General features: G+C 49.0%; 1 protein-coding gene across 1 annotated transcript in view; it reads left to right on the forward strand.

Annotated features, from left to right (window-relative positions):
- The window catches only part of TMEM132D (transmembrane protein 132D), a 679,411-nt gene extending 663,227 nt beyond the window's left edge, over positions 1 to 16,184 (forward strand). Inside the window, exons 6-9 of the mRNA XM_036874801.1 lie at positions 3,028 to 3,233; positions 5,637 to 5,910; positions 10,510 to 10,701; positions 14,323 to 16,184. Coding sequence (XP_036730696.1) covers positions 3,028 to 3,233; positions 5,637 to 5,910; positions 10,510 to 10,701; positions 14,323 to 15,507 — 1,857 coding nt within the window. The 3' untranslated portion in view covers positions 15,508 to 16,184. The remainder of the gene's footprint in view (positions 1 to 3,027; positions 3,234 to 5,636; positions 5,911 to 10,509; positions 10,702 to 14,322) is intronic.
- The last annotated feature ends 7,562 nt before the right edge of the window (positions 16,185 to 23,746 follow it).

Here is a 23,746-nt window from a genome sequence, read left to right on the forward strand (position 1 = left end):
AGCTGACTAAGACAGGTGAGTTCTGCAGAAACAGACGCTGAGCTGGAATTTGGGGCCAAGATGTCTCGGGTCTTTTTTTATTTTTCTTTGTTGGCCTATCTGCTCAGCATGTAAGGTCTTATAGTTCCCCCACCAGGGATCGAACCTGTGCCCCCTGAAATGGAAGCGCGGAGTCTTAACCACTGGAACGCCAGGGAAGTCCCAAGATGTCTCTTAGGGATCAAGCCCAGTGAAGAGAAAGGGGGAGAGCATCAGGCAGAGGGAGAGATCGGGCCACAGCAGGGGCTTTGTCCCCTGCCGGCTGAACCGCTGGGCGGTGCCCCCTCCTGTCTCATGCACCGGGCGTGACCTGCCACAAGGAGGTGACCTATGCAACTGAGGCAGAACCCAAGGGGAGACAGCGAGGGCTGGGTGCTGACTGCAGTCCCTCCCAAAGGAGGGTCTGGGCGATGCCCCTTGAGGTCTGCCAGCAAATGGTGCTCCTGATGGCGGGCTCCTGCTGAAGGGAGATCTGAGCAGCACCCCCCACAGCTGCTGTGCATCTATCCTGCCACCCTCGTCAGACTAGACCCTAAGGTATAGAGCGGTCAATAGCTGTACTGAGTGTTTGCATGCAGAAGCCTCAGAACTGCACATATATTAACTCATTTACTCTTGAAACAACCCATGAAGCTGGAACTATTATCACCACCCCCATTTTACAGATGAGGAAACCAAGGCACAGAGAGGTTAAGTGACTTGCCCAAGGTCACACAGCCAGTGAGTGAAGGAGCTGGAATAATATAAAACATCGTGGAACATCTGGATCCAGAGCTTAGTGACACTAGACTGCCTTGGGATTTACCCAGAAGGAAAAACTTACACAGACCCCACCATTGTGAAAAAATTCTGAACGAGTGCTACTGGTTTCTTCTAACCCTGCTGTGTTTTCATTGTCCTTATTTAAGAGGAGTTAATTCTATTTATGTACAATATGATATTAGTTTTCCATCCCTGACACAATAGTACAAGTTTTTTTTTAAAGTGGAAAGGAATTGATTCTTGAACTCTAGTTGGGAGAGCTGGAGCATTTAGGGAAAATGGATGTTTGCTGCTTCTTTTGAAATGAATCATAAAAGGAGGACAGAGGGCTGAAAAGTGGATAGATGTGTGATAAAGCCCATCCAGAATGTATTCATTACAGAAGCTAGGTGGTGGGTGTATGGACGTTTGCTGTAACCAGCCAAGCCCCAGAGCAGGGAAGGAGCCCTCATGGCCTCTGCCCATCCTCCTCTCCCTCTCTGTGGCCATCTCCTGCTGGGACAAATGACCACAAGCCCGGTGGCTTAAAACCACACACATTTAGGGACTTCCCTGGCGGCCCAGTGGTTAGGACTCTACGCTTCCACCGCAGGGGGTGAGGGTTCGATCCCTGGTCAGGGAACTAAGATCCCACAAGCTGTGCAGTGTGGCCAAAAAAAAAAAAAAGTTACTTGAAAACCACACACGTTTATTCTCTCACAGTTCTGGGGGCCAGAAGTCCTTCATCAGCTTCACAAGGTATCAGCAGGGCCTCACTCCCCCCAGAGGCTCTAGGAGAGAATGATTCCCAGCCTCTTCCAGCTTCTAGAGACGCCTTCCTTGGATTCCTTGGCCCTGTCCTGCATCCTCAAAGCCGGCCGTGTAGCATCTTGCTTTGGTGACACATGTCCTTCCTCTGTCACGGTGGTCGAATGTCCCTCTGTTCCTCTCCTATAAGGACACTCGGATTACATTTAGGGCCCACCTGGATAATCTAGGGTCATCTGTTCATCTCCAGATCCTTAACTTAATCACACCCACAAAGTCCTTTTTGCCCAATAAGGTAACGTACCGGTTCCGAGGATTAGGACCTGGTATCTTTGGGGGCCATCGTTCATGCTACCACACGACCCCAAAGCTTTGCCCCAAGTCTTGTTTAGGATGAGCACGAGCTCCCCTGGAGAGCTGGGAGACACAGACAAGGGGACAAGGTCTTTTCTTTGAACTTGGCTTTTCTCTCAGACGTGGGCAGAGGGGAGCAGTCTCGTACACCAGCACAAGCTGCGAACGTGCATTCCACAGCCAGACCCCAGGGCCGAATCGTGGGACCACAGTCAAGCTCCTTTAACTCTCAGCTTCCTCATCTGGAATATGGGGCTAATGGGAATGCTTGTCTTGGGGTTGTTCTGAGGATGAAATGAGCTGACAGGGGCCTGGATTAACGTGTCTGCATTCTCTGGAAAGCAGAGCCTGAGCCACGGACTCGAGGGCGGCGGGTGTATCTGGGGACTGACTCCAGGACGTGGAGGCGGGAGTGGGGGGGGCAGGACAGGGCACCTAAATGGAAGCGACGGGAAGTGAATCACTGAGCTAGTTACCATGGCGGGCAGGTGGGGAGAATCCCACTGAGAGGGTCCCAGGAACCACGAGGAATACATCTCGGAACCTGCCCGCACAGCTAAGATGGGAGCTTGTCTGCACGTGACTTGCCGAGGGTGTTCTCTGGAGACGTCCGTACGGGAGTGAGGGAGGCCGGATGCAGAAAGGGGAGAAGCGGAGCCGGGATGGCTTCAGATGAGATCGAGCCTCGGCCGATCCCCAGGGGAGCTCCGGGTCATGAACTGTACACACGGTTTGTCCCTCCTTGAGGCAAACCAGGAAGTCATCATCGGGCAAAAAGGTGGGCTGAGTGGTACCGAGCACCCAGGTAATTCTGCAGGTTCGGCTCCAGCACCTAAGGGCAGTCTGTCAGAGGAGGTGCAGCAAAGCACCTGCAGCAGGTAGGGGTGAGTGTACCCAACCCGTTGAAGAGCTCCCAGGAGAGGTGGATGGGGCCCCGTGGCATCTGTCATCACAGCCTCTGCTGTCTCGGAAAGCAAAATCCAGTGTCCGCGTTAGGACTAACTCCTCATAATTGTGACCCCAAAAGAGTCACGACACTGCTTTCCTCCGCCGCTTTCTCTTGTTCTTCCTTTGGGATGTGATAAAAACTCATGCGTCCCCCACCCTTCTCTCCCCTCTTCCCAGGTTTCTGACAGATGTGACTACGTCTTCGTCAATGGGAAGGAAATGAAGGGCAAGGTGAATGTGGTGGTGAACTTCACCTACCAGCACCTGACCAGCCCTCTGGAGATGGTGGTGTGGGTGCCCCGTCTGCCCCTGCAGATCGAGGTCTCGGACACCGAGCTCAACCAGATCAAGGGCTGGAGAGTCCCCATCGTCTCCAACAAGAGGTGGGTGTGCAGGTCAGGCGCCATAGCAGAAACCCAAGTCAAGTGCGCTTAGGCTGAAGACGGAAATTTACAGGGTAGCTGATTTCAGGCATGTCTGGTTCCAGGGGTTCCTTGGTACCCTAAGGACTGGTTCTCTCTCCACCTCTTGGCTCCTGCTTGCTTTGTGTTGGCTTCATCACCCATCAGGCTTTTCTCATGAGGTTCCAGACTTTCACTCTACCTTCTCCATGACTCTGCAGAAAGTACATCCTCTCTTGCCCAATAACTCATACAAGAATCCTGGAGTTCAGTGTTATCTTCACTTGGGTTATATGTCCATTCCTGATCTAATCACTGTAGCCGAGGAGGAGAAGGAGGAGGAGGGGGAGGAGGAGGGGAGGGGGAGGGGGGGGGAGGGGGAGGGGGGGGGGGGGGAGGGGGGGGGGGGGGGGGGGGGGGGGGGGGGGGGGGGGGGGGGGAGGAGGAGGAGACAGAATACACTGATTGGCCAGCTAGGCTGCAGCCACATTCCCCTGGCTGGGGCCAGAGGAGCTAGGGAAAGAGGTCAACCCTGCCTGAACCAAGAGGTCAATACCAGGAGGAGGGAAGAATTGATTCGTGGAGGACCCAGGCAACAGAGGTCCACTAGAGAGCTGTCTGAACAGATGCTGGCTGACCTGGGCAGTCTCTTTGTCCCTCCAGCCCAGAAACACTGAGATCACTTTCCCTTGGGGAGATGAAGTCCGAGGCTTGTCACCTGTGTGCCTGGTGCATCACTCTGATGGCGTTAGATGGGCTGATAAGTCTGCACCCCCCACATCAGGCAAATAAACAGGCATCAGGTACAAAGAGAGTTTTGTTCAGAGACTTGGTCACCTTGGAGAAACCCATGCTTAAGGAATCGTACACAAGGGACTTGTAGAAAGTCAAAAGTGAGCATGTGCAGACTTAGACAAGGAAATATTCCTGGGGTCTGGGTACTCAGCAGGGAGGAGTGAACTGGTACTTAGGTGAGGGACAGATTTTATATTCCTTCCCTTGGAAGTCCACCCCTTTGAGTTCTTATGGCACCTGGGAGAGGGCAGGGCTTCAGGAATGAAGGCTTGGGTCCTGTGTGCCGTTGGAAGATGGTTTCAGCAATGCCCCTTTCCTCAACCACGGGGGTTTCTGAGGTTGAGTGGGGAGAATGGAGTTCAGCGTGATTACTGACACTACTGAGGGCAAGTGGTTGCAGGGAAAGACTCACCCAAGGACTGGCCAAGTGTGATCGTGAACAGTCCAGATGCTGTCACAACTGTCCAGCTCAGATACGGCAAGAGAACCACTTCGAGGAGGGAGCGGCTCTTCTGATGGAGACCGTGATGGTGCCAGGAAGGACTGACGGCACATAAGGCATCAGATGTCGAGGGAGCAGCTAACATCTGCTAACATCTGCCTCCTGCCTGGTCCTTTCTGCATCTATTATCACAAAATACCTTACCTTGAGTTAAACACTCACTTCCCTTGGGTACTGGTTTGTAGGGCTATACTGGTCACCCAGGGCCTTAACTGTATTAATTATCTATTGCTACGTAATTTAGTGACTTATCCCAAAACCAAGTGGCTTAAAAGAAAAACCTATTATCTCCCAGTTCCTCTGGATCCGGAATCCAGGCAAGGCTTAGCTGGGTCTCTCGCAAGCTGCAGTCCAGTTGTCAACTGGGGCTGCAGTCTCATCACAAGGCTCTGGTGGGGAAGGACCTACATCCAAGCTCATGTGGTTGTTGGGAGGTCTTAGCTCCTCACTGGCTGTTGGCCAGAGGATGCTGTTTCCAGCTGTAAGACGCCTCCATAGGGCCGCACACAGCATGGCAGCTGACTTCATCAGGGCAGGCAAGAGGGAAGAACCAAGGAAAGAGGGCTGAACAAGACAGAAGTCATAGTTTCTGAAAACCTAATCTTGAAGGTGACATCCTATAACTTTTGCTGTAATTTTTTTTTTTTTTCACCGCACCACGCGGCACGTGGGATCTTAGTTCCCCGACTAGGGATTGAACCCGTGCCCCCTGCATCGGAAGCGTGGAGTCTTAACCACTGGACCGCCAGGGAAGTCCCGCTGTAATCTTTCATTGGAAGAAATTTTACTGGGTCCAGCCCACACCCAAAGGGAAGGGGATTTCACAAAGTGAATACCAGGAGATATGGGGCTCATAGGGGACACCTTAGAACGCTGCTGACCACACCAGCCCATTCTGACTGGTCAGTACTGGTCAGGCCACAGCAGTGCTCAGATCTCCTGAGCACCCCCCCCGGGCTGTGAACTCCCCGAAGGCAGGGCTCATGCCCACTCACCACTGCAGCCCCTGCCATGCATGCTTCACCCCCCGCCCCCAACCGTTGACCCAACAAATCAGCATCTGTTCAATCGAACTGACCCCTTGACAGGCCAGCTCGGGACAGCGAGGAAGAGGACGAAGACGAGAAGAAAGGCCGGGGCTGCGCTCTCCAGTACCAGCACGCCATGGTGCGGGTCTTGACTCAGTTTGTGGCCGAGGCGGCTGAGCCCGGGGGGCAGCTGGCCCACCTGCTGGGCTCAGATTGGCAGGTGGACATCACGGAGCTGGTAAAGGACTTCATGCAGGTGGAGGAGCCCCGGATTGCCAAGCTGCAAGGGGGACAAGTCCTGAGTGGCCAGGAGCTCGGGATGACCACCATTCAGGTAAGAAACCCCCCAAGGCAAAGACTCTCTGTATTCCTGTCACGTCTCTACCCAGACAAGAACTCGGCTGTTTGTTGTCACTTAGAGCAATATCCATTTTTATTTATTTATTTTTTTAATTGAAGTAGAGTCGATGTACAATGTTGTGTTAGTTTCAGGTGTACAGAAAAGTGATGCAGCTATACATATGTATACGTCTCTTCTTTTTCATATTCTTTTCCATTATAGGTTATTACAAGATATTGAATATAGTTCCCTGTGCTATACAGTAGGTCCTTGTCATTTATCGATTTTATATATAGTAGCGTGTATATGTTAGTCCCAAACGTCTAATTTATCCCCCCCTTTCCCTTTTGGTAACCATAAGTTTGTTTTCTATGTCCGTGGGTCTATTTCTGTTTTGTAAATAAGTGCACTTTATCATTTTCTTAGATTCCACGTATAAATGATATCATATGATATTTGTCTTTCCCTGTCTGGCTTACTTTTTACTTAGTGTGATAATATCTAGGTCCATTTCTGTTGTTGCAAATGACATTATTTCATTCTTTTTTTTATGGCTGAGTAGTATTCCATTGTATATCTGTACCACATCCTCTTTATCCATTCATCTGTAGATGGACATTCAGGTTGCTTCCATGTCTTGGCTATTGTAAATACTGCTGCTGTGAACATTGGGGTGCGTGTATCGAATTAGAGTTTTGTCTAGATGTATGCCCAGGAGTGGTATCCCTGGATCATACGGTAGCTGTATTTGACAGTATCCATTTTCAGAGTGAACAGACTGAAAGAAGCTGTCAAATAAACAACAGAAAGGGTATAATGATGGACTGGCTTCTCAGGATGGGTCATGTTTGAAACTCCAAGACATTATTTGTCTCTAAGACATGGTGGATGTTACCATCTTGGGACAAGAGCTCTAAAAATAAAGCTACTATATGATCCAGCAATCCCACTCCTGGGCGTATATCTGGAAAAGACAAAAACTCGAATTCAAAAAGATACATGCACCCCAATGTTCACTGCAGCACCATTTACAACAGCTGAGACATGGAATCAACCTGAATGTCCATCGATGGATGAATGGATGAAGAAGATGTGGTATATATATATACAATGGAATACTATTCAGCCATTAAAAAAAGAATGAAATGCTTTGCAGCAACATGGATGGACCTAGAGATGATCATACTAAGTGAAGTAAGTCAGACAGAGCAAGACAAATATCATATGATAAACCTTATATGATACAAATGAACTGTTACAAAACAGAAACAGAAGAAAAAACAAAACAAAACAGGGCTTCCCTGGTGGTGCAGTGGTTGAGAATCCGCCTGCCAATGCAGGGGACACGGGTTCGAGCCCTGGTCTGGGAAGATCCCACGTGCCGCGGAGCAACTGGGCCCGTGAGCCACAATTACTGAGCCTGCGCGTCTGGAGCCTGTGCTCCGCAACGAGAGAGGCCGCGATAGTGAGAGGCCCACGCACCGCGATGAAGAGTGGCCCCCGCTTGCCACAACTAGAGAAAGCCCTCGCACAGAAACGAAGACCCAACACAGCCATAAATAAATAAATAAATAAATAAAACCTTAAAAAAAAAAAAACAGTATTAACTTTAAAAAAAAAAAAACAAAACAGAAACAGCCTCACAGACATAGAAAACAAACTTATGGTTGCTAAAGGGGAAAGGTCTGGGGAGGGATAAATTAGGAGTTTGAAATTAGCATATACCAACAAGGACCTACTGTATAGCACAGGGAACTCTACTCATTACTCTGTAATATCCTATATGGGAAAAGAATCTGAAAAAGAACAGATACATGTACATGTATAGCTGAATCACATTGTTGTACACCTGAAACTAACACAACATTGTAAATCAACCATACCCCAATATAAAATAAAATTTTTGTAATTTAAAAATATTTTTTAAAAAGCTCTTGGGGTGGGCTGAGCTCATCAGAATCATGGGTGTGGCCAGCAGCTTCTCACTTGGTCGCTCCACCTCACTGACCATCATCACCGAAAAGCTTCCCATCCCGCCATGAAGCTCAGCTGTCTCCACCAGGTCCCAGCCTGCCACATGACGAAACCTGGAGCATCTCAGAAATGTACTGAAGGAAGCAACAGAGTTATTATGATTCCACTGGTCTTGTAAGCACCTACTGCTAGGAGTGGATGGGGTGAACCAGTATGCAACATGAGAGCTTTGAAACAAACACCTTCACAAGACACGGTTCTGGGAGGTCACTTGGGAGTTACTTACCTCCTGTCTGAGAGCAAATATTGTTCCTCAGTGACTGCCCCATTTATAGAAGAGGTGATCATCCTATTAGCCAAACAGTGAGGTTTCTAAAGCAGTTAAAAGTGAAACTATATTAGATTGTAGAAGATTTAAAACATTCTGGAAAATGGGCTGATATTTAAGAGAGATCATTTTTGAACCCATTATTATCAAATGATTGAATTAACCCTGAGACGTCTCATTAAAATAGAATATTGCAGCTGTCAGTTGGAGAATACATTATAAAATTGTCAGACAGTCTATCAGAAACAAAATGTTTTTATTTGTATAATCAAGAAAATGTAATTTTGTTGTTAATTCTGTACTGTTTATTAAAAATGTTTTATAACTTTGCTTTTAAGTTTTCATATGAAACCATTTGCAAATGACGTACTTAACTTAATAAAATAATTTAGCCACTGGAAAAAAATAAAAATAAAAGAGATCATTTTATTCAAGGGGGAAAGTAAATTACTTTGAACTGGGACTCAGGAGTCACATGCTCCAATGCTCTCTAAAAGCTGTGAAGGTACCCTCTGTGAAGAAAGCAGCCAGGGCATCAGGTGAAAGAGGATGACTGATTTGGGCCCTAAGTGTTAGGAGGACAATAGGGAGTGGTGAGGAGTGTGGCAAAGGGAGGCTGCTACTCATCTCCAAAAGGTGCCAAGAGGAAATGGGAGCCCAGTGTGGAGAGATGCTGCAACTTTTCCAGAATAGCTAGAAATCTATCTTTCATACGAAATCCTCTGTTTTTTAAGGATGGCCATTCATCCCATTTTGAAGTGTTATGTCAAACAAAACATATCTGCCCCATAGACAAGCGCTTGTAATCTTCACAGTTGACTTTTGCTTGAAAGATCTAAATTAAAGTTGATCCATGGGCTAAAGTGATGCTGATATCTGGAAACTGGAACCAAGACGACAACTTGACACTGACCACTCAAAATGATCATTTAAATACAAAGACGCAATAAAACACTGTTCAGAAATCAGGTATTTCTGTGAAAATCAATGAGTGTGAATGGGCCAGCTTCCCATGTGTGAAACATGAAAATTGTCCTAGTGGGGCATCTGCTCCTGAGACCCTTCGTTTTTCCCTCTTATTTATGCCCACTGAGTCCTCCTGAGTTATAAATTCATTTGGCCACTTTCTTCTGGGGACCCATGTTTCATACCCAGCACCATTCAAGTTGTCCTAACCAGACTTAGAAACTGAAGAAGGTATTTGAATAGAAATATGGGGCTTTGATAAAGGAATTTAATGAATCCAGGGAAAACTATCTTGAGATACATCTTCATAAATATCACCAGCACCTTGAAAAGAGAAATACATCAAAAAAAGCTGGGGAAGGGAGAATGAAACCTGTTTCACCCAGAAGGTTAAGGATTCATAGAGGGGAGTCTAAATCAGCTCTTTGTAACTTGGATGAGGGACGGGGAGAGCAGAGGTGCTTCCACAGACAATCTTCCAAAGCAGGATTTCCTCTTCAGGGTCTAAATTGAACGGAAGCTTCATTCCCCAGGGCATCACAGGTGTCCAGAGACAAATGAGACTTTGGGACATCGGCGTCAAGGGTAGGACTCGCTGCTGAGTTTATCAGAGGACGCAAGCTGATATTCCAAAATGCAACTGTCACTGCTCAGTGTTCCCCAAAGTGTAGAGTGCGAGCTCCCGGTGACACACAGGATGCTTTAGGTGGTACATGGACCGACCGTCTCTTCTTTGAGTGTAACTGGTCATTGGTGATCATGTGTAGAAGAGAGAAATATAGAAATATATAGCTAGCACATTGAAACCGTTTTTCTATGACGCTATGAAGCTTTTTTAAACAAATTAGTTACATAAAATAATTTTAACAAAATATGCACTAAGTAATATGCACTAAACAAATTATTTACATAAAATGATTTTAAACAGAATATGCACTAAGTAATAGTAGAAATGATCCATGCTGTTAGAAGAATCGTAAAGTTAGTGCTGAAATGAGTGAATATGTTAATTCTTCCTCTCAAGGTCTGAGGGCAGTGCATGGTAGGCAATGGAGTTTATTTGATGCTGGAGGTGGGATGCCAGGTCCTACCCCATCCACTCCTTGATACCATCTTGCTGTTACTTAAAAAATGACTATATTTTCACAAGCAAGCTGTATCTTTTAGAAGAAGGCATGAGTGGGAAAGACCCGTTTTTGCTCTTTCCGGCTCCTCTGGCTCTGTGTGTCTCTATCCACCCCCTGCACGGCGCATCGTTTACACCATCGGGGGGATTTCTGGAACCACAGAGAGCTTTTCCTTCCTATGTCGGTTCTGCCTTTCAGATCCTGTCGCCTCTGTCAGATGCCATCTTGGCCGAGAAGACCATCACTGTGCTGGACGAGAAGGTGACGATCACAGACCTCGGGGTGCAGCTGGTGGCAGGGCTGTCTCTCTCCCTGCAGCTCAGCCCTGGGAGCAACAGAGCCATCTTCGCCACCGCGGTGGCTCAGGAACTTCTGCAAAGGCCCAGACAGGTGTGGGGTGGGGATGGGGCACCGTGGGAAGGGGTCACATGTCAGGGGGCTCACACAGCAGGCGGGTCACACCAGGTGAGGTCACACACCAGGTGGGGTGATATATCCAGGGGGGGTTACACATGGGGGGGGTCACACACCAGGTAAAGTCACTCATTAGGTGAGGTCACACACCAGGTGAGGTCACTCATCAGCTGAGGTCACACCCAGGTGAGGTCACACATCAGGTGAGGTCACACACCAGGTGCGGTTACACAGCAGGTGGGGTCACTCACCAGGTGAGGCCACACATCAGGTGAGGTCACACACCAGGTGAGGTCACACACCAGGTGCGGTTACACAGCAGGTGGGGCCCACACCAGCGGGGGAATCCCATATTTCTTGGGGTCACGTGGTGGGGTTGGGTCACATGTCAGTGGGGTCGTTCACTGGGTGGGCTTCCGCCCTGAGCAGGTCACACGTCAGGTGAGGTCGCACAGTGGGGTGAGGTCACGCGTAGATCATGTTGCCCGTGTGGTGGAATCACTGATTGGGGTGGAGGGGTCCCGCAGAAGAGTGGGCTTGCACATCGGGTGCTCCGCAGTCTGGAAAGGCGTTGTGAAGGGGCAGCTGCTCAGCCTCAGGCCTCCTAGCCCCCCCGAACGGAGATGCCAGACAGCAAGGTTGCCAGGAGTGAAGGATTACAGGCACCAGGAGCAGAGAGGCTGGACGCGGTCTCCTCGCGCCCCTTCGTGCGTCACCTGTGCTGCTTCTCCCCACCCAGGCGGTCCTGGCTCTGGACCCCGCTGACCTCCCCGAGCAGTGGCGTGAAAGCGAGGGCGGGAACAGACTCCAAGGAGGGGTCCACAGCCTTCTGCTAAGTCCCTGCTCAAAAAAATGGGGTAACGGGTCTGGGGGTCGGAAGGAGATTGGAGGAGATGCTTCCACATTTGTCGTTTAGCTCAAAGCAGAAGTAACAAGCCAGTGGTGACATCAGTCATGGCCTTCTTTCTCTTTATTGGAAACCAGTGTGCGCTAATAGAGTGTGTGTGTTGTGTGTATGTGTGTGTGCTGTGCATATGTGTGTTTGTGTTATGTATGTGTGTTGTGTGTAGTGTGTGTTGTGTATGTGTACGTGTTGTGGTGTGTATCGTGTGGTGCATGTTTGTGTGTTGATACGATGGTTTCCAAACAGAGGAATGTTGGAAGGGCACTTGGAAATGTCATCTGATCTCCTCCCTCATCCGAGATGGAGAAACTTTATTTCTTAGAAAGAAACTGGATGGAGACTTTGGTGAGCCTTGTTTAATGCCCAAGGACGGTGGTCTCAGGCTACTGATTCTCTGCGCCCCATGAGACAGGACCGTCCTCCTGTGGGGATGCCAGAAGGCCTGCAGCCCACGTAGGGGGTTTTCGGGCAGCTTTCCTTACTGGTCAGGAGCGCTTCCTGGAAGCTCTCCCCTCGGCAGGTACGTTACCATCTGGGCCCCCTCTTGCACCTGCTGAGGCTGTGACTATGGGCAGGAAGGTGGGCTAGGCTGGACCCGCCCCTGGACACACAGAGCCTTACCATTTTCCCAGCCCGTACCCATCACTGAAGGCTCCCCTGCCAGGTGTTAGCTAATCCCTTGCCCTTTCACTGTGGTCTTTGCGTGCAGGGGTTTGGATTAGAAAGCACTTGAAAGTGGATGGTCTCAATAACGGATACGAATTCTTGCCAAAGACAAACCTCCCTTTTCACAGGGCATGATGCCAGCCAGGATGCAAGTTACAGATAGCAAAGGAGAAATAACCCGAGGCTTCTTCCTGTCTTCCTGGGGCGATCAAATCAGGTGACTGCCAGTTAGGAGTTAAGGAAGCGATAAGACAGAATAAGGCCACAGAGCTAATCCATTTCCAACATGCAGAGCTAGGCACGTGACCCTGAGGTCTGCTCCGTGCTTGCTTTGGATGGAGCTTAGTCCCTGCCTGCAACTTGGCTCCGACATTTCAGTTTCAAGAAATCCAATGTGCATTTGAATTTCCTGCTGCAATTTCACAGCCAATCAGAAGGCCCAGGTAAACCAAGGTCACATCCAGTGGCTTCTGCCCTGTGTCTTGGAGGCATTTTCCACTTAGCAGCCAGCCCAAGCCGATGGCTAACAAGGTCAGTATTTACTGGCTGTGCTGAAGGAGGAGCAGAGACCACCAGTCATACGTGAGAAGCTCCCTTCTCAGTTCCAAAGACCAGACTCCACCAGGAAAACTTAACTTCTGTCGTGGTCAGTGGCTCTTTGGTTGCAAGAAAGAGAAATCCCCTCAAGCAAGTTTAAATAACACAGGATTTATTACAAGCATAGTGGGACCCTCTTAGACCCCAGCTATAAGAACTTGGGGAAACTGGGGGGGTCTCATGTCCATTATCTCATTAAATAAATGCTGTGCCCAGACATTTGCCTACATCCAATCCATCGTGGGTTGCTCCAAAGTGGGGCTTCATTCTCCAGTTTTATATGAGCTCCCACTCATCTTCCCACCACTAAGTGCTTCACTCCCATCTTGCTTATTTCAAATTGGAGGGGGAGATGCCGGCTGGCTCAGAGCTGCAGAGGTGAGTGGCTCTGACAGCAGCCGTCCTATGGGTCCAATCAGCTGTGGCCAGGTGGGCAGGAACACAAGCCTCTTAGGGCTGTGCATCCTTCTGGGTTTGGGGTGGAACAGCTTCTCCGGGAGCTAGGAGGAGGGAGGGAGCAATGGGTCTCCCAGTTCGCTGTCAAGGCCAATGACATCTTCACTCAAACTGAAGGCTTAGAGGTTATCTTGTCTATTACCATCTCCCTGGACAGACTAGTCCCAAGGAAAGCTGGTCTAAAGCAACAAAGTAGAAAGACAAGGGATTGAGATGGACACAAGTCTTGACCCTGGCTACTTTTGGGTCTCCCAATTTCCCCCAAGTGGTTGGGCTGGAGAGTGGATGGGAAGACAAAGATTCACCCAACAGAAAGCTTCCTAACCCTTCCTAACCCCAGCCCTAACCCTAGCCCTAACCCTCTCTCTGGCTGGTTGGTTTTACTCTTCACCTCCAAGCCAAGACTGTCCACAAGCCAATACAAACCCATCCTTAGATGCTGATGTAGCAGGACCAACACAACCAAAGCCCGCAGCCCATCTGGGGCACCCTTGTTTAGGTTAGGGGTTTTGTGAGTAATGCACGGAGACTCGGTATTAAAGCAACTTAAAAATAACGTAATAAATATTTTTCGTTTAAATGTGTAACATTTGTAAATGACCCCACTAACCGGTAAATCTCCTTTGATATGCAGTTTATTACTATGCAGAAATAGATCTTGCACCGCAGAAAGAAGCCATCTTTCTTTCAACACCTGAGGAAAGAAAGCAAATCTTATTAGAGAGTGTTATTCCTGGTCCTGTTTCATCATTGTCATTTTGCTGTTGTAGTTTTCTTTGGCTTCTACATCTTTACAAGAATTCATTTTCTTTCATACCCTTAGTATTTCTTGCCTCTTATTTCCACACTGCATAAAAGGTTTCCCTTTGTTCTTGTAGTATTATCTTTGCGACAGAGTGTCTATTTTTACTAAGACTTTGTATTCAGTGAGCTTTGAGGCCCATTTTGATGAACTTACTTATTTTCTTCAACAGGAAGCGGCCGTCAGTTGCTGGGTCCAATTCAGTGATGGCTCTGTCACCCCCTTGGATATTTACGATGCGAAAGACTTCTCCCTGATGGCCACATCACTGGATGAGAAGGTGGTCTCTATCCACCAAGACCCCAAATTCAAGTGGCCTATAATCACCGCTGAAGCCGAAGGACAGGGTGCCCTGGTGAAGGTCGAAATGGTTATTTGTGAATCATGCCAGAAATCCAAGCGGAAGAGTGTGTTGGCTGTGGGGACAGCCAACATCAAAGTTAAGTTTGGCCAAAACGATGCCAATCCCAACACCAGTGACAGCAGACACATGGGGGCAGGAGGTCACCTGGATAATAATGTCAGTGACAGAAGACCCAAAAAACCCTCGCAGGAATGGCGGAGTCAAGAGGGACGGTACTACGGCAGTTCTTCCGTGGGCCTCATGGAAGGAAGGGGCTCTACAACGGAAAGGTCCACCTTCCAGAAGAACCACGGCCAGGAAAGCCTTTTGGATGATGACAGCCATTTGCAGACCATCTCCATTGACCTCACCAGCTTCCCAGCCCAGGTGGACCTGCCCAGAAGCTATGGGGAAATGGATGAGAATGACCTCACACAGGCCTCCAAAGGGCTGAGCGACTTGGAAATTGGGATGTATGCCCTGTTGGGTGTCTTCTGCCTGGCCATTTTGGTCTTCCTAATAAACTGTGTGACCTTTGCATTGAAGTACAGGCACAAACAGGTTCCCTTCGAAGAACAAGAAGGTATGAGTCAGTACCATGACTGGGTCGGGTTGAGCCACCGGGCCGAACTGTTGGAGAATCACATCAACTTGGCTTCCTCCCAAGATGAGCAGATCACTGCCATTGACAGGGGCATGGATGTCGAGGAGAGTAAGTACCTCCTCAGCACCAGCTCCCAAAACAGCATCAACGGACAGCTGTTCAAACCTTCAGGACCCACACTCATGGATGGGACAGATCAGAAAAGTGAGCCCCCAACGTCCCCCACCTCAAAAAGGAAAAGAGTGAAGTTCACCACTTTCACCACCGTCTCTACGGATGACAGATGCCCCACCGTGAACTCCATAGCGACCAGCAGTGAGGGTGCCATGAACTGGGTCTGCCAGGATCTGGACCCTGGGGGATGCCAGGAGTCACGCGGCTACATGGAAGGATTACGGGAAGATGTGTAAGCCGGGCCTTCACAGACATTGGTTCTCACTCACCTTTCGGCCTTCAACTTGGGGATGTGGGGCAACGGTGTGCCCGGTGGGGAAATAAAAAGACAGGACAAGATCAGGGTGACGCTATCCACAGAGCCACAGAAAATGACCCTGGATCCCCTGGGGCGGCCCCGACTTGGAATTGAGGTCCACATTCCAGGGTCCAATGTTTCTGTCAATGTTAAGGGGTTTATCCTCCATGGCAAGATTTTTAAATTGGAGGAAAGACGAGTTCTGAATCACTGAACTTCAGAGAGCCTCCAGGAAAGAACAATCCCTCTCTTGCCATCTCACTTTCTTTGATCAAAGCAATTTGGATATTGTCAAAGCCACACAGCTAACATATTCAATGCTGTGGACCACAGGAGAAAAATGAGACTCAGGTTGGGGGCTTAAGGGGATGGGTGGGAGGAAGCGTGTCCCTGGACCTCGGGCAGCACATCTGGCTGTGAGTATAAGCAGAGGTGGAGTCTAGCGCCATCTAGAGGCAGCTCTTGGGAAGCAAGAGTTTCGAGTTTCGAGTTGTTATCTCCCAAAGCCTGGGGCAAAGCAAGGCAATCGCTGACAAGGATTGAAAGGGAACAAGAGGGCGAATAGACCACCAATACCTTTGTAACTAGATGCCAAGAACAACCACCCAAACAAACAAAAACGCTTGAGCCGTTCAGAGCATCCCTTTATTAGTAAACTAGGGAGCCTGGGTGTAGACTTTCAACTGGGTTCGAAGAACCAGAAATTTTTTTTTTTTTTTTTTAGCAAATTCACTATGTTCACGTTTGTACTCCTCCTCCCCCCACGCCCCACATCGCCACCTTTCCAAAAGTCATTGGCCGCTCGGCAGTGGAGGGCAGTGTCCCCATTCCCTGTCTTCCACTGTGGCCTCTGTGTCAACCACCAGGGGACATTCTACACTGAAGCCCCACTGGGCGAACTTCACACGTGTCCTTCTTTGAAGAGGCTGGTCTTTGAGGGTCAGCAGCGCTCACAAGGAATTCAGCACCCAGGGATGCTCCTTCCCCTTGCTTTTCTGGAAAGCGAGGAGGGAGGGCTCTTCTGTGATGCGGCTGTGGAAGGTCTCATCCAGTCTGCTGCTCAAGGCTGATGAGATAAATCTGGGTGTCCACACGGAGGGTACAGGGCGGGGAGAGTTGGGACTCGGGGTGTGCGATGAGGTGGGTTGGGCAGGAAGCCTGGCCTATTCACACACAGGGGGTCGGGGGGGGGCATGGGAGGCTTCTTCTCCACCTTGGAGGGATGGAGGGACCTGAGGTAACCACCTATGGGGCAGAGAGCTGGGTTATTCGAGCGTTGGGTTCTAAGGTCAGTTTCTATTTCTCTGTCCCTGTGTCTTTCTGAACCTGTCTCTCTGCTTCCTCTATCTCTCTTTCTCTCTCTCTCTCTCAGTCTCTATGCATATAATTGAATTCTCCTGAGATCAAGTGTGTAAATTCCACCAGTTCACCCTCTCGACCTCAGCACTCTCCCCCAAACTAAGGTGCTGTCCGTTTGCTCTAAGACTGAGATTCCAGCAGCCATCAGCTACCTGCTTCTCTCCCCTACTTTACTGACGTTGTCTGGCTGGGTGATTAAACTGTCACCCCTTTTCAAGGATAATCCTTTGCTTTCAGTAACCCCCTCTTATTTCTTTCATTCTTTCCCGCGTGATGTTCCGTTTCATAACGCTGCCGCTGCCCCCTCTCGAATCCGTCTGCGTGCAGAATGTATTGTAGATAGTAAGAATGTAATATATATTTATAAACTTACCGACTGTAAATATAAAATTTGCCTTCCGCGGCTTTTATGGCTGTCCTTTGTCTTTCTACACACTGACCCCCTCCCAGCGGCTGGCACCCATGGCAAAAGGCTCTCCAAAGCTGAGCTTTGGGGAAATGAAAAAGCAGATTGAAGGATCCCAGCAACAATCTAATTACAGTCTTACATAGCGTAATGCCTCTCTCTGCATTGAGGCGATGTTGACACACGATGACAAAGTACATTGTGTACTAGTATCTCTCCTTCAGGACCTGAAAGGATTTGCAAATCAATCACATGTGCAATTCTCTGCTAAAAGCCTGCTGACTGATGGCAGTAAGTGAGAACCACGGCAGGCAAGCGTGTAGTCCAGCCTCCCTTTGGGCTGGAGCAAAAAGGGCTCTGCCTTGTCTTTGGATCTCACACGTACATTCAGAGGTCAGTTTCCTGAGGCATGTATGTGCCCGTGGTGACACTGGGCTGGGCTTTTTTTTTAAAAAGGTTGAGTTTTAGATTCCTCTAGTAATCAAATGCAGTCCCGAGATGATTCCCCAGAAAAAGAAGTTGCGTGAAATCCTTGTCTTTGTGCAAACAGTATCAAGTGATGGATCATTCACTCATTCACCTGGTATTTATTGAGCACCTCCTATGTGCTAGGAACTAGCGCAAACACAGGAGGTGAGCGGTAAATATAACAGACCCAGGCCGACGCTCAAAGACCTTACCTCTAGCCGGGGCTGGGGGGATTAACAGCAAACGAAATAATTTTCAGATGGTCATAAATTGTATGAAGGATAATAAAACAGGTTACAGAATAGAAGAAGACTGAGTCAACATTTAAGACTTTGGCCATTTCACCTAAAAAATCTGGATCTCTGCCTTCTCTTGAAAATGCAGACACTCTGGACAAATGGGGCTTACAATCCGGCTTGGCCCTAATTGGACATGGTGAATTTGCTGCTGTCGTCTCCAGGCAGACAGACGTCCCTGCAGGCCTCTCCACACCCAGTCTCCCCAACCCAGAGGGCAAACTTTCATTTGCCGTCTATGTCACCGTTTCTCTTCTAATAGGGAAATACTTCTCCCCAGCCATGCCTCTAACCCACAAGTGCAGAAAACAAAAATAGATGGAGGGAGCTGTGTATTCTCAAGACAGAATCAGGAGAAGTGTATCGTTATATGAAAGAGAGAGCGCACCCCTGTGTCTCCTGGGAAGAGAGGGAACATCGCCTAGAGAACACAGCTTACGATGATCACATAGCCCTCTGTGCGCCCAGAGCCTGAGAAAGAAATGCTATGAACGTCTTAACGAACTGAATTTCCAACAGGGTGTCTTTGGGGGTGTGAATAAAATAAGTGATGCTGCTGGGTTCCTCCTAGCCTGCCCTGCTTGCTCATTTCCAGCTCCCGCGCCACCCCCCGGCCCCCCTCCCTGAGACAGTGAGTTCAGGTCCTGTTGGCTAAGACCAGACCCCCAAGCCCATGGAGACCGGGATCATCAGCGCCCCCCAGTGGAAGCCATGGCTTCCTGCGGCTTTTAGTGCCCCAGACTTGAGCAATCGGTTACCAGCTGCCTTAACAAAGTCCCGCAAGCTGGGCGGCTTGAACAACAGAAATGTGCTCTCCCACAGTCTGGAGACCAGAAGCCTGAGATCAGGTGTCGACAGCGCTGGTTCCTTCTGAGGCTCTAAGGGACACTCTGGTCGAGCCCCTCTCCGGCTCCCGGGGGTGGCCGGCCACCCTTGGTGTCTCTTGTCCTGCAGCCGCTTCACCCCGGCTCTGTCTCCGTGTTCACGTGGTGTTTTCCGCAGGATGCGCCCGTGTGCATGTCCAGATTTCCCCTTTTTAGATGAACACCAGGCAAGTTGGAGTAGAACCCACCCTGCTCCATGAAGACCTCGTCTTAACTAACTGCATTCACAAAGACCCTATTTCCAAACAAGGTCACATCTAGTTACTGGGGGGTCAGGACTTCAAAACCTGAATTTGGGGGACACAATTAAAGCCATAACACCGGCCTCTGGCCAGAGGTCTAGGGCAGCTAAACTTGTGTGCAGACCCAGGGCAGCTGACTGCTCCGCGGACCCACCAGGGCACTGGGCTTCCAGGAACGTGTCTTATCTAGAAAAGCCTCACCTTCTCCTGGGTTTCACACCCACTTTACAAATGAGGCTGTGCTAGGACACCCTGGGAGAGCAAGAGAATGGTTTGTCTGTTTCCCTCTGGGGAAGCTCAGAACTGCAAGTTAACTACTCCGTGTGTCATTTTCCAAGATGCAGTCGTTAGCGCCTCACCGGGGATGCCCCCGCCCTCCCCCCCCCTCGCTTTGCTGTGGGTGCAGCCATGGAGGCTCCGGCAGGAATGCGGGTGAAGGAGGGATGCTCCCCCAGGGCGGCTCAGGTCCTCCCGCCCAGCGATCAGTGATGACCTGAGGGGTGATGGACAGGGGCAGAGCGGAGAGGATGCTGTGGCCAGAGATCCGGATGCAAGTTTGACCCCTGACTGGCCCCACAAGCCTTCCCGTTAAGTTCTCTACCATACATTTTGCCTACATCTGGCCCCAGCTGACGTGTGTATCACATGATGGGGGGGGGGAGTGCTAATCTAGCCTCCTGTAGATAGGAGGATTGAACAGTGCTAAGGCTACGTGTCTCGGGGCTTCCCTGGTGGCGCAGTGGTTGAGAATCCGCCTGCCAACGCAGGGGACACGGGTTCGAGCCCTGGTCCGGGAAGATCCCACACGCCGCGGAGCAACTAAGCCCGTGTGCCACAACTACTGAGCCCGCGAGCCACAACTACTGAGCCCACGTGCCACAACTACTGAAGCCCGCGCGCCTAGAGCCCGTGCTCCACAACAAGAGAAGCCACCGCAATGAGAAGCCACACACCACAACGAAGAGTAGCCCCCACTCGCTGCAACTAGAGAAAGCCTGTGTGCAGCAACGAAGACCCAACACAGCCAAAAATAAATAAATAAATAAATAGATTTTTTTAAAAAAAAGGCTACATGTCTTTTGGGAGGTGTATCACAAACTAAGGGGCTTAAAACAACAGGCATGTATTCTCTCCCCCTTCTGGAGGCTGCAAGTTCAAAATCAAGGAGTTAATAGAATTGTTTCCTCCCTTGGCTGTGAAGGAGAGAATCTGTCCCATGCTTCTTCCCTGGCTTCTGTTGGTTGCTGGCAATCTTTGGAATCCCTTGATTCCAAAGAGACAAGAGAACTTGTCTCTTTCCAAAGAACCTCTTTCCAAATAAGGCCACAGTCACAGGTTCTGAGGGTTAGGATTTCAACACATCTTTTGAGGGAGACAATTCTACCCACTCCAGCGAGGAAGTAGTCCCCTTAGGAGGGGAAAAGTCCTATCCTGATGTTTGCATTGCAAGTGATTTTAAAAATTGTTCTTTAACTGGACTTCAGGAAAAATAATAGGGGAGGTGGACAGAATTTATTGCTCCATAGGACTGAACAAGCGGAGGCGAAGCTGGCTTCAGGAATGGTTGGACCCAGGGTTCTATCTCTTCCCCTCTCTTACTCTGGGCTTAGTATTTGCCTGTTTGACTTGAGGCTCAGGGAAAGCTCTTCCATACAGTGGCCTCCGGAAGCCCTATCCTTGGCAGTTTCACAGCAAAGAATCTCAGAGTAAAGACAGTAAGTGTCCTGACACTTTCAGATAAAGTCCCTCAATTGACCCCTATTGGCTGACTGGAGTCACAAGCTGAACATAAGTCTGTCACCTGCAAGATGTAATGTTCAGGCCTCCCTCACAGACATCTCCCTCCAGCTGGACCCTGGGGGAGAGATTAGTGCCTTGCTGTCTCAGCAGCCAATCAACTTATAGTTTATTTTTTTTCTGGGTTTTTGTTTCGTTCCGTTTTCTTTCTAATCGAGGTGTGGAAAAGTTCTAGGTTCAGTTGAAGTTTCTGATGAAGAAACACAATTGAGATTTCTTTCAGTGATAAAATCTACACATTTGTATTTCAAACAACGTAGCTAAAACTTGATGTAAATTCCTCCTTTTTTCCTTCTTTGGCTTAATGGATATCTTTTATTCAGTATGAAATCATTATACTCTATGGTCCACGTGTTAAGAATAAATGTACATTAAATCTCAGGTAAAAAACAAAAAAGTAGGGACTCAGAGTGAGAAAGGACAAACTTCAAAGGGAGAATCAAGATATTTTTGCCGTAAAAGTGGATGTTGGTCCCACAAAGCAATGGATCCCCTACTGGCTCTTCCTGGCTTCCTCACTTCTGCCCACAATTCCATTCCCATGAGCTTTGCTTTCTGGACATTCGGGAAGACCCTGGAACCGCATGTACAGGACCCCAGAAAATTGAGGTTCATGCTGAAGAAGAGGTAGCAAATCCCTTCACAAACAAACTGTGTGGGTCCACCCTGGAAACCCACCCATCACTCTCTGGCTGGATCCCCATGAAAGAGTCCCATGGGCCAGCAGACTCTGTGTCCCCTCCTCTTTCCAGGACACCCAGACTTTGAATTTCTCACGGTGGTTTTTCCCTGATGTTCAATCTAGTCAGATCCGCCAGTTACGCTAATGGACTCAAAGCATGATGGCCAACGTTTGTTTTATAAGTTTAAAAGTTTCTGTCTTGCTCTCCTTTGCTCCCCCTGCCTCCAGAGCATTTCATGGCTCTTAAATGAATCTACTAAGTAGACAGTCAATGCTTGCTAAATGAAAATTAACAGGGTAACCTTTTAAAAACATAATTCAAATCATGTCACTCCCCAGGTTAAAACCCTCCAATAGATGCCCATAAATCCTAGAGTGAAATCTGGACTTTGTATCGTGGCCGACAGGCCCAGCATGATGCAGCGGTGCCCATCAACCCACCCTCATTTCCCACTGCAGCCCCTCTTGCTCACTAACTCCAGCCCCACTGGTTTCCTTCTGTCTATTCTTCTAACAAAAGACGCTTATCCCCACCTCGGAGCTTTTGCCCTTTTTGCCTCTCGTTTCTGGAACCCTGTTCTCCCATACTGTCACAGGCTTGACCCCTCCTTACCATTCAGGTCTCAGCTCATATGTCACATCCTCAGTGAGGCTTTCTCTGCCCACCTTAGAGTAGGCTCACACCCCCTCCCGTTCAAGTCCCCCTTCTCTTATCATCCCATCTTACAGACTTCGTAGACAACTCTGGCATTGTCCTTTCCAAGTACTGCCTTTCTTGTTTGCTGTGTCTTCCCTAGCAGAATGTAAGTTCCAGAAGAGTAAGGATGTAGTCCTACCTGCCCTCTGCTGTGTACTCCATGACTAGAGCCATGCCTAGCAAGAGTCAGCACTCAGTAAACATTTGCCTGGAGGGATGGATGGAGGGATGGATGGATGGATGGATGGATGATAGATGCTTAAATGGATGAACAAATGTTTGGATGGATGGATGGCTGTTTAGATGGATGGATGGACAGATGGATGGATGGATGGATGGATGATTAGATGCTTGAATGGATGGACAAATGCTTGGATGGATGGATGGATGGATGGATGGATGGATGAATGGATAGGTGAATGGATGGATGGATTGATGGATGGTTGAGTGGGTGGATGTTTGGTTGGGTGGACAGATGGATAGATGGATGATTAGATGCTTGAATGGATGGACAAATGTTTGGATGGATGGATGGATGGATGGATGATTAGATGCTTGAATGGATGGGCAAATGTTTGGATGGATGGATGGATGGATGAATGTTTGTGTGAGTGGATGGATGGGCAGACAGACAATGAATGGTTTACAGAGCATGAGTGACGAAGGCATAGTCTGATAAATTAAGCTGGCCACCTAGTGGAAACCAGGAAACTGAACAATAATTTAGGAAACTACTATAATGTAGTTATGCTGCCTCATAGATGTGACACCAGCAGCTTCCCCTGGGCCAGTAGACAAGCCTTCAGATTTGGTCACTTCAGGGGTGACAAATATAGGTCGATGCAACGCCTGCCCTCAAGAGGGGCGCGGAAGATAATACCTGTTCTCCTCTCTTTCTATACAGACCTTGCTGGTTTACTGTCTGTGAGTGAAGCAGGGTAAGAATTAAATATCCCCCTCTTCCCCGATCAACCTCACTGTGTGGACGTCTTCACTTTAGTCAGAATCCTGCCAGCTGTGCCCTGTACAATCAGTACCTCCAAAGTCTACTGACAAATAGACATTTCTCTGGCTTTGTCATATCCCCAGGGAAGGGAGGGGTTTCCCTTCTTTGTCTAGAGCCCCCAAATACTTGGGCGTGTTTTGACACATGGAAGTTGTGGTAGAGACAGTCGTTCTCGGTACATTTCCCAGCCGGCCTTGCGGTTCAGTTGGGTCCACGTGACTAGTTCTGGCAGCGAGTGAACCGGGATGACAGGTCACCCCCAGAAGGGGTGGTCAGGAGCAAGTGTGAGTGAGCGCCCCACGCTCTCTCCTATCCTGCCTGTGTGACCGGGAAGACATAT

This window comes from Balaenoptera musculus, chromosome 14, assembly GCF_009873245.2.
Source record: "Balaenoptera musculus isolate JJ_BM4_2016_0621 chromosome 14, mBalMus1.pri.v3, whole genome shotgun sequence".
Lineage (NCBI taxonomy): Eukaryota > Metazoa > Chordata > Mammalia > Artiodactyla > Balaenopteridae > Balaenoptera > Balaenoptera musculus.